General features: G+C 50.2%; 1 protein-coding gene and 1 non-coding gene across 4 annotated transcripts in view; both read right to left on the bottom strand.

The window, feature by feature from the left end:
• Nucleotides 1–13,635, bottom strand: part of CCND3 (cyclin D3) — a 79,933-nt gene that overhangs the window by 55,416 nt on the left and 10,882 nt on the right. The window contains exon 2 of one of the 3 annotated variants that reach the window (XM_069487699.1): nt 10,145–10,333. The exons of the other annotated variants lie outside the window; for them this stretch is intronic. Within the exon in view, the coding sequence (XP_069343800.1) occupies nt 10,145–10,225 (81 nt within the window). The 5' untranslated portion in view covers nt 10,226–10,333. The remainder of the gene's footprint in view (nt 1–10,144; nt 10,334–13,635) is intronic. 3 annotated transcript variants of the gene reach the window in all.
• LOC138396196 (small Cajal body-specific RNA 16) lies at nt 2,958–3,143 on the bottom strand. The gene has a single exon (XR_011235661.1). It is a non-coding gene; the product is annotated as a small Cajal body-specific RNA 16 (non-coding RNA).

The following is a 13,635-nucleotide window of genomic DNA, read 5'->3' on the forward strand; positions in this document are numbered from 1 at the left end:
TCAAAGTTTTGCCAGGCGCGGTGGCTCAATCCTGTAATCCTAGCATTTTGGGAGGCTGAGGTGGGAAAATCACTTGAGGCCAGGATTTTGAGACCAGGCTGAGCAAGAGCGAGACCTCATCTCTACAGAAAATAGAAAAATTAGCTGGGCATGGTGATGCACACCTGTAGTACCAGCTACTCAGGAGGTTGAGGTAGGAGGATAGCTTGAGCCCAGGAATTTGAGGTTGCTGTAAGCTATGATGATGCCACTGCACTCTAACCCAGACAGCAGAGCAAGACACTGTCTCAAAAAACACAGAAACCAAAAAACAAAGTTTCTGTAATAAGCTAGTATTTCCAATATATAGGTACTTGTTATCCTTGTTATTGTACCATCATCTGGACCAGTCAGCCAGACATGTCCTCAGTAAGGCAATGAGAACCCAGGTGACACCTTCCTGAAATTGACTCTGGCCTCAAAAAGTCTCTAGTCTAGTTAATATCAATAGCAAATACACACATACACACATGCACACATTCATTTTAATCCTACAGCAATGCTTCTATTATTATCTCTTTATTATAGATGAAGAAATGGAGGTTCAAAGAGGTTAAAGTAACTTGCTCAAGGTCACCTATCTAGTATGGATCTGAGCCAGAATTTTGAATGCACTCTAGTTTCAGCACCAACACACTTCACCACTCCACCAAACTACATAAATTCAAACTAGCTCCGCCCAAGGAATGATGATACAGAACGAGCAGTGCTAAGGACTCTCAGGGGAGGGGTGGGAGTTGACATTGACTGAGTGACTACTGTGTGTCAGGTGCTTGATGTACATTACCTCATTTAGTTTTTACAACTACCTTCAGGAAATGACTTCATTTTCTTTTTTGAAAAAAATTTATTTTTTAATTGATAAATAAACATTGTATATATTTATGGTGTACATGATATTTTAAAAAATGTACCAATGGCCAGGTGCAGTGGCTCACGCCTGTAATCCTAGCACTCTGGGAGGCCAAGGTGGGAGGATTGGTGGGAGGATTGCCCGAGCTCAGGAGTTCGAGACCAGCCTAAGCAAGAGTGAGATACTGCTTCTAAAGAAAAAAAAAAAGGCTAAATCAAGCTAAGTAACATGCATTGCTTCACTTGTTTTTTGTTTCTTTCTTTTTTTTTTTTTGTGGTGAGAACGCTTAAACACTACTCTCTCGGTAATTTTCAAGTATATACATTATTATTAACATTATTAACTACAGTTACCATGTTGCATAATAGATCTCTTGAACTTATTTCTCCTGTCTAACTGAAATTTTGTATCCTTTGGCTAAAATAAAAGGGTACTATTTTCATCTCTGTGTTGGAAATGGGGAAAATGAATCTCTGCTGTGATATCTCCAGTTTACCAATCCCTCAGTCCTTCAGTTTCCCGCTCTGCAACCTGGGATGGTAACAGCTCCTACCTCACTGACGGTTGGGGAGTACGAAGTGAGAAAGTAGACTGAAAACATTCATCATGGTGCCAGCATGTTAAATGCCTGATAAATGTTAGCTGCTACTCCTCTCAATTCCAAAGTTCACACCCTCAACTACATGTTCACCTGCTAAATGGACAAAGGAAAAACGTTAATTCTAAGTGGCGCCGTCAGGAAATGTGCCACGAATGGATGAAGTCACAGATGTGGCGCCATGTGAAGGGGCCTCGACAGAGCAGCGTCTCGCCAGGCAGAGGAGGGCACAGAGGGCCAGCGTGTGTTTCCCTCCCTTGCCCGGGCTCTCCCCGTACGTCACTCTGTTCCTACCCTGTGCTCTCCGCCTCTGTCCTCACTGTGGCCTGCTGGTTCTCCCTCCGCCCCCGCTCCCTGGGGTCCCCTGCCTCAGCTGTCTCCCTAATCAGGGCCCCACAGCCTCTCCAGCAGGGAGTGGGAGCCCCTGGCACTCGGGGCCTGGGAGGGCCCCTGATAAACAGCTGGAGCCCTTGTTTGCAGAATCTGTCATCTCCAAAGGAAAAGCAGAAACAAACCACCAGAGCCAGGGGGCTGGCTGATAATGAGTCACACTGCTGCTGGCAGCCCTCCACTCGTCTCCAGCCTCTGCATCTGGGACCTCCGGCTTGTCCTTCCAGGTCCACTGCAAAAACATCTCCACGAAGCCTTCCTTGACTGTACCCCAATCACCCCACCTCTGCAAGCTTATACTGCACCCAGCACAGCATCCATTAGTGCCATTTATGACACTAAGTGGAAACTGCTCAGGTATTAAGGTCCCAGCCAGCCTGTGAACTCCAGAAGGCAGGCACTTTGTCTCAGGGGTCTAGCATAAAACTTAGGAAATTGTGCAATGACTGAATAAAATATGGGTGAAATATTATACCAGCATTAAAAAATCTATTGACATAGAAAAAACATTCATTAAAATGTTTTATGGGTAGAAGGTAAAAGCTTGGAATTTCAAAGTTTTTCAAAATAGTAATTAGCATTTTATACTTTAGCAATAAAATGTTCACTTAAGAAGCCATTTTCATTTCACTTGAGAGATCTAAGAGTAATGTCTTTTTCCTTTAGTTTTATATACTAATCACAGAATAAAAAAGATATCTCCCATTATTTTTTAAAATACTACAACTAGATATTAAATGTTAAAGTTTTCAAATAATTTTAATTAATCAATGGAACATTTCAGTCATGTTCTAAAAATGAGCAAATCAAATATTCTTGTGCTTTTAGGCAAACTACTCCACATTTTCAAACAGTTGTTACAAATTGCAGTCTTGCATGTGTAGAAGTATATCACCAATGGTATGAATTCATTTTGTATAATGTCAGATACTTACGTAAATTTACATAGCATCAAAAAAGTTATATAAAAAGAAAAAAGGAAATACAACACTAGGCATGCAAAGTCATCCTAACTTTGTAAAAAGAAAACTGATTGCACATGAACAGTATTCTATGATCCTATTTTTTTTTTTTTTTTCCTGTTTAGAGTATCATATGTGATCATCTAACTGCTTCTAGAATGCTCACACCTGTTACTGCAATTCAAAACTCAGGGAAGACTTCTCCTGGAAATTCACTTTAGGTAAGGGTTGGGCTGCCCGGTTCAAGGCTGCACACATCACTGGGCAGGTTCAAAAGCACAAGAGCCTTTCCCTAGACCATTATGATCCTATTTGAAAAGAAGAAAACTATATGCAGAATGTATATGCACAGAAAAAGGGGCTCAGAAGGACATACACCAACCCTTAACACTGATTTTCCCTGAGGGATGGGACTTGGGGGCGGGGGGGGGGGGGGGGTGGCATTTCCACCTTTATTTTCTTCCTGTCTGTAATGTGTATTTACAATGAGGAAGTTTGTTTTACTTTTATAATTACAATTTTTTACTATTCAATTTAATTAAATTTAAAAGTTAAATCTCAAAATTAACTTTTTAAATAATCAAGAAGGAAATCACAAAATGTAAACTAGAGCTGTCTTTGAGTGTAAGAACTATGGGTGATTTTTCTAAATTTTTCCTATTTTTCTATATTGTCCAAATTTCTATAATGAGCAAGTATTTGTTTTATTATTATTTTTTTAAACCTTAAAAACAAAGGCTTAATGATGAATGAATGCACAAGCTTCCCCAGCCCTCTCCTTGCCTGCGTCTGACCCAACCTGCAGGAGGTTCCTGGCTGTCTCTCTGCCCTCCCCTGCTCCACTCTGCTTATCAGGTCCCTGGAAGGACTTTGTCTACGGGTGTGCATGGTCCAGGCCTCCATCCACAGCGCCCTCCCCAGACCCAGACACCTGTGCAGTGAGGAGGGGCTGGAGCAAGAGTCCCTGGCTCTGACAGGACAGCCACGGCTCCTGCCTGCCCTTACCTCCACCTCCCAACCCTCCAAACTCGACCTGTTCACCTCCAAAGACCACTCAGCTTTCCAGAAAGCCTTCCCCTCGCCCCTACTCTCCTTTGCCTCAGAATGTCCACAGCACAGAGAGGCTGCACCCCAAGGCCTCATACAGTAGTCCCCCTTACGTGAGGTTTTGCTTTCGAGGTTTCAGTTACCTGCAGTACAGACAAAAGGTATTCTGAGAGATCACGTTCACATAACTTTTATTACAGTATATTGTTGTAATTGTTCTCTTTTATTATTAGTTATTGGTGTTAATCTCTTACTGTGCTTCACTGATGAATTAAACTATATCATAGGTATGTATGTATAGGAAGAAAATGTAGTAAACACAGGGTTCAGTACTATCTGCCGTTTCAGCTTGGAATGGATCCCCTGCAGATAAGGGGGGACTACTGTATTTGCCACCTTCTGTTCTCACTCTGTTTCCTCTCTCTTAATAAATGGCGCAATATTTATTGAGAGAGAACCATACATAGTGACGGACACTGCTGGAGAAACAAGGATGGGGCCCAAAGGCATCGGGCACAGAGCAGTCGTCCTCTGCATGGGCTGAATGCATGAAAGAAGGGTGGAAGCCTTGGATGACGCAGAGCCTGTCTTCGAGGAGCTCACAGTCTCAAAGACAACAAGCAGCATCCACACAACGTGCACTCGGAAATGCTGGCCAGGAGGGAGATGTGCTGGGGAGCAGCTGAATGGACCTAAGCTGGGCCTTGAAGACTGGTCAGGTTTGGAGGGATAGGGGCACATGCGGGGAGGATGGAGGCATTTCGGGGGTGGGGGACAGTGTGTGCAAAGAGATGGAAATAGGAACACCCCGGGATCTATCAGTATCTTGCTGGTCAGGAGAGGGTATAGAGGTTGATTGTGGGTAAAAGGCCTGGAAAGGCTCATTGGGCCCAGATCCCAAGAGAACCAGAACACCATGAGAAGCTGAATTTGACTTCGCGGCCCTGGGAAGCCTCTGATGGCTCCTGAGCTGCAGAAATGCACAGTGACCTCGGTGGTGCTCACAGAGGGCTGAGCAGGCAGGTGGGGGCAGAGGGGAGATCGCAACCTCATTCCCACGTCACTGTCTTAAAGGAGGGAAGTACCACATACTGAGTGCTGACCTGAGCAAATCACCATTCTACTGTCTTTCATCCTGAAACAGTCCTGTGAGAGGGGACTCACAAGTGCCCCCAGGCTAAAGAAACCTGCCCATGGTCATCTTGCTAGTGAACAGTCCCAAGGATTTGAATCCAAGTTGGCCTGCATCCAACAGCCAAGGCAGCCTTTCCCTACCTCACTTTCTTCTATAACAGCCTTTACGTTCACCAGCATCTGGCACTATGATGGTTCAGTACACGTTAGAACGAGTGAAGAAATGAATGAGCAAACGACGGGCTCCCAGGCTGGCAAAGAAAACCTCCCAGCACACATGAAAAGGGTGGAGGGTGGAGGTGGGGAGGAGATGTAAGGGTAAATGGAAAATAAAACAAACAATCAAACAATCGTTACCACTTCCTCTGGGGCTGGGTCACGGTTTGTAACGGTGTGCACAGGACCCGTACAGTCTGGTACACGCGCATCCACAAAGACACACAAAGAGCTATTTATTTACTTCCTTTGTGAGGGGTAAATAAAGATCAGGCCAAAACAGGCTCCCCCAAACCACCGGGGGGTCTTCCCCAGGTGTTGATGCAGCACTTGGCCTAGAGAAGTCACAGGTGGCTGCCTGCTTGAGTCATCCCGCCTCTGCCTGGCATTATGCATGTGTGGGTCTGGCTCGCCAGGGAGGCCCACGTGCAGTGGGGAAGTAGGGGAAGGAGGAAGCGGGAAGGGGAAAGGGTGGCAGGCAGGGCTTCCTCACCCTTCCTCCAGTGCAGGCTGGGGCAGCAACATCACCCACCCCCACCCCAGGGGAGGTATGCGTAGGGGAGCCCAAGAGCTGCCTTGGGGTGCTGGGGACCCCCTGCTGGGCCAGGCAGTCAATCCTGAGATGGCTGAATCTCGGTGGGCAGGACTAGGGCCGAAGGGCACCATGCGGAGGTACAGTCAATTCTCATTATTGATGGATTCTGTGCTAGCAAATTCACCTACCTGCTAAAATTTATTTATAACCTCAAAATCAGTACATGAGGCGCTTTGCAGTCATTTGGGGACATATCAGAGCTGCAAAAAATTTGAGTCACCCGACACACATTTCCAGGGGAGGCTGAACAAGGCAGCGCTCTGCCCGCTTCAGCTCTGCTAGTGTAAACAAGTGTCACCCATCTACCAAGCAGCATCTACTGAATACCTCCTAAGTACAAACTCCAGTACGAAAAGCCCAAAATACGGGACACAGGCAGGGCCCTGGCCTTTCACTGACCATCTTAACTGCAGGGATGGGGACATGTGATTCTGAAGGTTTTACTTGTGTACTTGGCCTAGACCCCAGAGTTTATATACCAGTCTTGGGGGCTACAATATTTGCCAGTGTTTTCATCATGATGGCAAACCCTTGTGTCATAAAAACAGCCCGATACTTACGTAACGCTTGCTACGGGCCAGGCACTGTTCTGAGTGTTCTGTGTGCACGAAGCCTCCTAAGGACTCACACAATCCTCCTGATGGCCCTGTACGGTAGATGCTATTATTATCCCCATTTTACACATAAAGGCATTGAGGCACAGAGAGGCAAAGAGGTGAAGAACCCACCCACATCACACAGCTGGCGTGTGGCAGAGACAGAGGGGTTTACGCCACCACCTGTGGCCTGAAAGGAGACCCTGCAGCTTGTAAGGATCTCAGCCGCTCCCCAGCCCCCAGCAACGGGAGGGTCCCTCTCTGTAGCTGGGCCTCTGGCACTGTCCAGTAGCAAGAGAGCACGAGGTGACACTGGGAGGCTGAGGCCACTCCACAGTCTAGACAGGAGGTGAGCAGGGCCCGAAGGGGGCCTTGCCTCAGGGAGTGAAGTGGGGGTGGTGTGACGGAGGCCAACGCACGAGCTGTGAGAGGACACAGGGAGCCCGGGCAGCTCTCCAAGGAGGTGAGTCCCAGAGAGAGGCCTTCGAGACAAAATGCCTCATAGAGGAAGTGTCCCCACAGACTTCCCCTTCCCACGCCGCCCTCTTTCCTGGAGCAAAGCCGTGCAGTTGGTGAACGGGGGTCACGGGTAATGGGAAGGGGGTCACATCTAACCTGGAACACTGGAGGGACAGCGAGGGCTGGAGAGGGGGTGAGAGGGGACACTTCCCCTCAGCTCACATGAGAAGTCACAAACCTCACCAACTGAGAAAATCAGATTCCACGCCTGCTGTGAGCAAGAAGTGAAACCGTAACTCCAATGCCTGCTCCACCGCCCTCCCCACCGGTCTCCCCAGGATGGCGGCTGTCCGGCTCTGAGGTGAAGGCCTGTCACACGCCTGCACGGGTGCCCTGTGGCCCTCTCGAGTTCTGAGTCACAGGGCGGCTCTCTCAGAGCTGTGATGGGCTGGTCTCTCCTCTTCGGGGAGGCAGAGAGGGGACCAGGGGAAACTGAGGGCCCTGTAAGGTAAGGGACTGTGCCTGTCCTGTTCTTTCCTCATCCACCCACACGGTGCCCGGCGCATCCAGGGAAGGCACTTAACAAACAGGCGCCGAGTGGATGAGGGAATGAATGACTCAGTGCTGGACCCAGAAGACTGCCTGTCGGCATCGAGCCGCGTGGAGACGCCATTTCCAGAGAAAAGGACATTTTCCCTTATTTTTGACGAACCTCGACGGCCCTGCCTCAACCCTGCTCACATTACATTTGACCTTCTCAATGACCTGTCCGAGGTGTGGGGACGTGACCTTCCTCTACCCCATCAGAGGACAGCAGAGCCTCCCCAAAGTGGCAAATGTGGTGTTCCTCAGGGAACCTCGCCCTGATCCTACAGTGCTCTTGGGACAAGGGCTCCAAAACAAACTCCCAGGGGCCTCTGCCCAGGGCGAGGGAGAGTCAAACCCTCCACCTTTCCCCAGGGAGGAGGAAGTGCAGGGGGAGGGCATTACCCAAGGGGGTTCTGGCCCCTCTGCTCGAGGCCCCCCAAAGAGCAGTCCGTCCGAGAACATTCTCCTCCCAGAGGGTCCCCACAGGAAAGCATCCTCACACGTGAATGTGGGCTCCCCGGTCCCATCGAGATCCCACGGCAAAGGCTGTTAACTGCCCCTCCCAAATCCATTTCCCCTTCTTGTACCTTTCGCACTGGAAGCCCCAGCACGTATGTTCCCCAAACTCCCCGCAGCTAAGTGTGGCAGGTGTCCAAGTGTTGGCCAAAGGGACCAATGATGTGGCAATTTTTAGGTCATGTCCTGAAAAGGAAGGGCAGTGCCTTCTCCCCCTCTTAACTCATCCCCTTCCCACCGGCCGGGTGATGGAGCCGGTAGATGTGGTGGTGTACCACCTTCCGCACCCGAGGGCGGGAGACCGGCATCACGGCGGCAGGGTGGGGGCGCGAGGGGGGCGCTTGGGTCCTTAACACTGTCAAGGCGTCAGATCACCCACCCAGATTTGTATGTGAGAACTTTCCATTTTGTTAAGCCAGTCATCTGGGGGTTTCTGTTACAGCAGCCTACTCCCCTAATACCTATCTCAGGCCATTCTTGGGTGCCAGGATGCTGCCGGGTAAAGGTGTGTGCGAGGGGCCTTCCTCCTCGTCCGTGTCCTCAGCCCTCCAGCTCCAGCAGCTCTGCGCCCAGGTGTCAGAGAGCGCCTTCCAGGTGGAGGAGATGCCCCATCCCCACCCCAGCTAACGCCAAACTGAGGCTGCAGGTGGATGTCTCCCACACTGCACATATTTGTTCTTTCCTCAACTTGACCATTTCTCAAACTGTTTATCTCCTTTCTGAGAAAAGGCTCTTCCATGCTCAGGGGACCACTGCATCTAGCCAGGCCAACCCTGTCCTACGTGGAAGGTGGTGAGGAGGGGCAGAAAATGCGTGGGCTTCTCATCCTAGCCCAGATCTCCTCTCCACTGCTCTCCAGCCGTGTAACTCTGGACAAATCTCTCTGCCTCTCTAAGCCTCAGTTTCTTTCTTTATAAAATGGGGGTAATAATTATTTACAGGTTTCTGGAGAAAATTCAAGATATAATTACCAAATGTGTAACAAAATCCCTAGCAGCAGGCCTGGCGCACAGTAGATGCTCACTAAATTGTGGCTATGATTACTATGGAGATAAGCATGGGAGCATTGAGGACACAGCTGGAGAAGAGACCCAGTGACCTCCCCAGTGGAGGGTGGCCAGGCAGGGAGTCGGGGAGAGGAAACTGTGGCTGTAAAGAGGAAGAGTGAGGCAGAGCTGGAGGTGACATCAGGGGAGAGGAGAGAAGAGGGCTCGGCAATGCCCACACTGGGCAGGAGGGTGGAGGCACAGCTGTGGTGTCTACCAGCTGCTTCCAGCTCGTACAATTCTTGTGCCCATCTCACTTCTGTCTCTGCCCCAGTGCTTCTGCCGGCTTGGCCACCCTCGCCACCACGGTCACTGTTGCTACACTTTCAGCTGCTGTTTCTTGCCTCATCTTCCTTCCTGCCCACGCTATGGCAGAAGGCAGCAGGGGAAGCAGCTGCTCTCCCCGGCAACCTCCCTGCCCCTGGAGCCTGGAGCTGCCCCGAGAGCTGGGCAAGAGCTCAGGCCCTGGAGACAGGCCAGGTTCTGTTCCCAGCTCCAGCACTGAAGAGCTGGGTGACCTCAGCAAGTTCGTGATTCATCTAAAGCTTCAGGTTCCGCGTCTACACAACAGGGACAGCAGTGCCGTGGAGAAGGAATGAGACCACGCATGGAAGCGCCTCCCACGGCGTCTGGCACACGGCACGCGTTCAATGCACGTTAGCGGTTATCGAGGCTAGCCATGGGCCTGCGACCTGTGTGGTCACACAGGGTCCCCTGCTCAGAAGGGCCCCACACTTGGTTTAATGTTCTGTCATCGCCATCGTGACATTCTCAATAATTTTTGAACAAGGAGCCCTGCAAATGACGTAGCTGGTGCTGGCTATTATCAGCATACGTTTCTGGGTCTGCTGGCTGGGGCGGCTACACAAGGGAGTACACGGCCAGCAGTCTGTTGGAGACGTGGGACATCAGAGGGCCTTGGGGGCCCCGAGGGAGTGATTTAAGCACACTGATGTGGGAGCAGGCCATGTGAGACCCCCACACACGCTCTGGGGATGGGGGGGTGCCCTCCTTCAGACAGCGAGGACAGTGGGCAGCCTCTGGAACTCACCACTGCCTCCCAGCAAGGGCAAAGGTGCCGCCATACCTCAGAGCAAACACCCACCCATCTGCCCCTGGATGCAATCCTCTCTGCACGCAGGAGAGAGGCCATGCACAAGCTCATGCATACAGAAGTGATGTCCATGGCAACCCTGCACCTTCAGGACATGGAGGGACTACACGGTGGAAACCAGTGCTGCCCCGAAGCCCTCAGTGCCCAGGTCCAAGCTGGGTCTTGCTGCTCACACTGGAACTGGCATCGGGGCAGCATAGAAGGGGGTTAACTATCACTCGAAGTGGCCTGAGGGGTTGGCCCAGCCCCAGGAGATGGAAAATATCTGCTCCTTCTATCTCTTAGTTTTTAAATCTCAGGCCAGCACGTCTAGAAAGTACCGGGGTGTAGGGGGAGATGTGGCACCTTACACGGGTTCCCTGGTGCTGGGGGTACCCTAGACACTGTGATGAGGCATGACCTTCCAGAGCGGCCCATAAGCCACCTCAGGAGGCACATCTTGTACCTGCTGTGTGTCTCCCCTACTGGCCCGGGGGTTCCTGGAGGGCAGGGCCCACCCACAGTGAGGGCTGACTGAGGTTTGCAGACCCGGCCTCCAGGACCCCTGCATACCTTCCTCCCCATGCCCCAGGTCCTGCCTCAGCTTCCCCACACTTGCTACAACAGCCTGGCCCTCTTGCATTCCCAGGCCTTCCTGGAGCAACCTAGGGGAGAGTCTGAGGGTGGCCCAGCCTGGCAGGTGGATCCTGGCCCTGGAAGAGGCCCCTCTCCATCCGCCTCCGGCCACCTGTCCTGAGTATTCACTCCTTCCAGACAGCTGGAGAGCGGCCCCAGGGCCTCTGGTTAGGGGGGGGCGGGTGTGGGAAGGCGGCTCTGAGGGAGCTCAGCCAAGGCCGGAGGGGAGGCCCCTGGAGCTGACCGGAGGGGAGGCCCCTGGAGCTGACCGGGTGCTGAGTGTGCACGGATGGGGGGTGGGCGCGGAAGGCACTGGGGAGAAGTGGGAATTGGGGGTGGGATCAGAGAATGGAATGTGAGCTCATTCTCCTGGGGGCACAGCTGTTTATTTTGATCTCCCTGTCAGCTGCTGCATATTCCTTATCTTGGGGCTCAGTCCAGACTCCACCTCCTTCTCTGTTGCTGAGCTGGGGAGGCAGACACCGTGGGCAGTCCTGCTTCCTGCTCTGGCCACCTTAGTTCCCCACTGCTCCAGGCCACCACGAAGGACAAGGGGAAAGCAGGCCCCCCAAAGAAATGCTCGCTCCACTTTGGACCCGCTCTGTGCCCATCCACGGGGAACTGGGGCTTGAAAATGAGTCATTTGCCCCTCATCTGTCTTCACCCACCCCCAACTGCCACGACAGCCTGAGCTGGTCACCTCAGAGTCGCCTGGACATTCCCCGGTTTTCCTGGTGGTACAGGACTTACAGAGCTGGAGACAGTGCAGGCTTAGTTGGGAACTCCGGACAGGCAGCTGTGACCTCCCAGGGCTCTCCTCTGGGCCTCACACTGTATTCCCCGCTGCCAACTTTGTACTTGGCACCTACTGTCTCCAATGCTATGAAAAGTAAAAAGCTGATTTCCTATATACTTATGGAAACATGACTCATGACATATTTTCTGTTTTACATGTTATTTCAGAACTGGAACATTTCAAAAAAGGGAAAAAAGTACTAGAAAAAAAATCTCCCTTAGTTCTACTACCTCAAAAAACAACTGTTAACATTCTCTACGTGTGTGTGTAAAATGTATACTTGCAAATAAAGGTACAATTTTGCATCCTGATTTTTCCCTCTTGACATTATCATTATAAGTAATTTTCACATTATCACATATCTTTGCAACTGACATTTTTAATGGCTGTCTAACATTCCATCTAATAGATACACTAAAATTTGCCTAACCATGCTGTACGGTGAAGCATTCCGGTTGTTCCAAATTTTTGTCACTGTACCTAATGCTTAAGTGAAAATTGTTATGGACAAAGTTTTTTCTACATTTTCAATAGAATTTTTTTTTTTTTTTTTTTTTTTGAGACAGAGTCTCACTCTGTTGCCTGGGTTAGAGTGAGTGCCGTGGCGTCAGCCTAGCTCACAGCAACCTCAAACTCCTGGGCTCAAACAATCCTTCTGCCTCAGCCTCCCGAGTAGCTGGGACTACAGGCACGTGTCACCATGCCCGGCTAATTTTTTCTATATATATTTTTAGTTGGCCAGCTAATTTTTTTCTATTTTTAATAGAGACGGGGTCTCACTCTTGCTCAGGCTGGTCTCGAACTCCTGAACTCCAGTGATTCGCCCGCCTCGGCCTCCCAGAGTGCTAGGATTACAGGCGTGAGCCACCATGCCCAGCCAGAATTCTTAATTAATTAATTAATTTATTTTTGAGACAGAGTCTCACTCTGTTCCCCGGGCTAGAGTGCCATGGCGTCAGCATAGCTCACAGCAACCTCAAACTCCTGGGCTCAAGCAATCCTCCTGCCTCAGCCTCCCGAGTAGCTGGGACTACAGGCACTCGCCACCATGCCCGGCTAATTTTTTTTTCTATATATATTTTTAGTTGTCTGGTTAATTTTTTTCTATTTTTTAGTAGAGATGGGGTCTTGCTCTTGCTCAGCCTGGTCTCGAACTCCTGACCTCGAGCGATCCTCCTGCCTTTGCCTCCCAGAGTGCTAGGATTACAGGAGTGAGCCACCGCGTCCGGCGCATTTTCAATAGAATTCTTGAATTAGGACAGAACTGACAAAGTGGAATTACCAAGGCAGGAGGCTGGAATATTCCGGAGCCATTTGATTTCGACACCTATGGCCAAATGCTTTCTGAAGGCAGAAGTCAGCACATGAGAGGGCCAGGAGCAGGGGATGTGCACGCCCTGTAGTGTCACTGCCACGCAGGGATACCACTCACTGTGCCCATGTCCTGTACCTCCTGTAAACTTTATTCTTTTTCAGCTGCCGAGTGTCCAGTCCCCTCTCCAGCAGCACCATCACGTCTTTTTAGGGAATTTCCTCTCCCCTACTACCAATCGACGAGCCAGGCCGCCTGGCCACAGCTCGGAAGCCCATCCATTCCCCCCATGCCCAGCCAGGCACAGGGGACCGGTCAACTGACCAGTCAGCTGCTCTTGTCTCCCTGTAGTTCCCTCTTCCCAGCCCTTGGGCACTTTTTCAGTTTTTCTCCATTTCCAAGCCTGGTTCTCCAGCCTTCCTGGTGAGCCTATGAGTTCCCAACCTTCTTCCAGTAAATTCCCTTTGCCTTATACTGGCCAGTCCATTTCTGTTGCTAGCAGAGCCTGGAGAACAGATATCTCCCTGACTTAGTGCTTTTCAAATCGCCAAGTCAGGATGCTTTACTGGCTCATGAAGTGATGAAGCTAATCAAGACCAGCAAGTTTTCCAAGTTTTAAAAATGAAACAACAGAATAAAATAAAAAAGCGTATCATCTGTAGCCAGGGTAAGTATTGTATAGTGAGACTTGCTTTACACAGACATATGTATGTGTGTTCATATGCAAGCGAATAAAATAAAAAACATTTCCAGTTTTGA

This window comes from Eulemur rufifrons, chromosome 15 (genome assembly GCF_041146395.1).
Source record: "Eulemur rufifrons isolate Redbay chromosome 15, OSU_ERuf_1, whole genome shotgun sequence".
Classification (NCBI taxonomy): domain Eukaryota; kingdom Metazoa; phylum Chordata; class Mammalia; order Primates; family Lemuridae; genus Eulemur; species Eulemur rufifrons.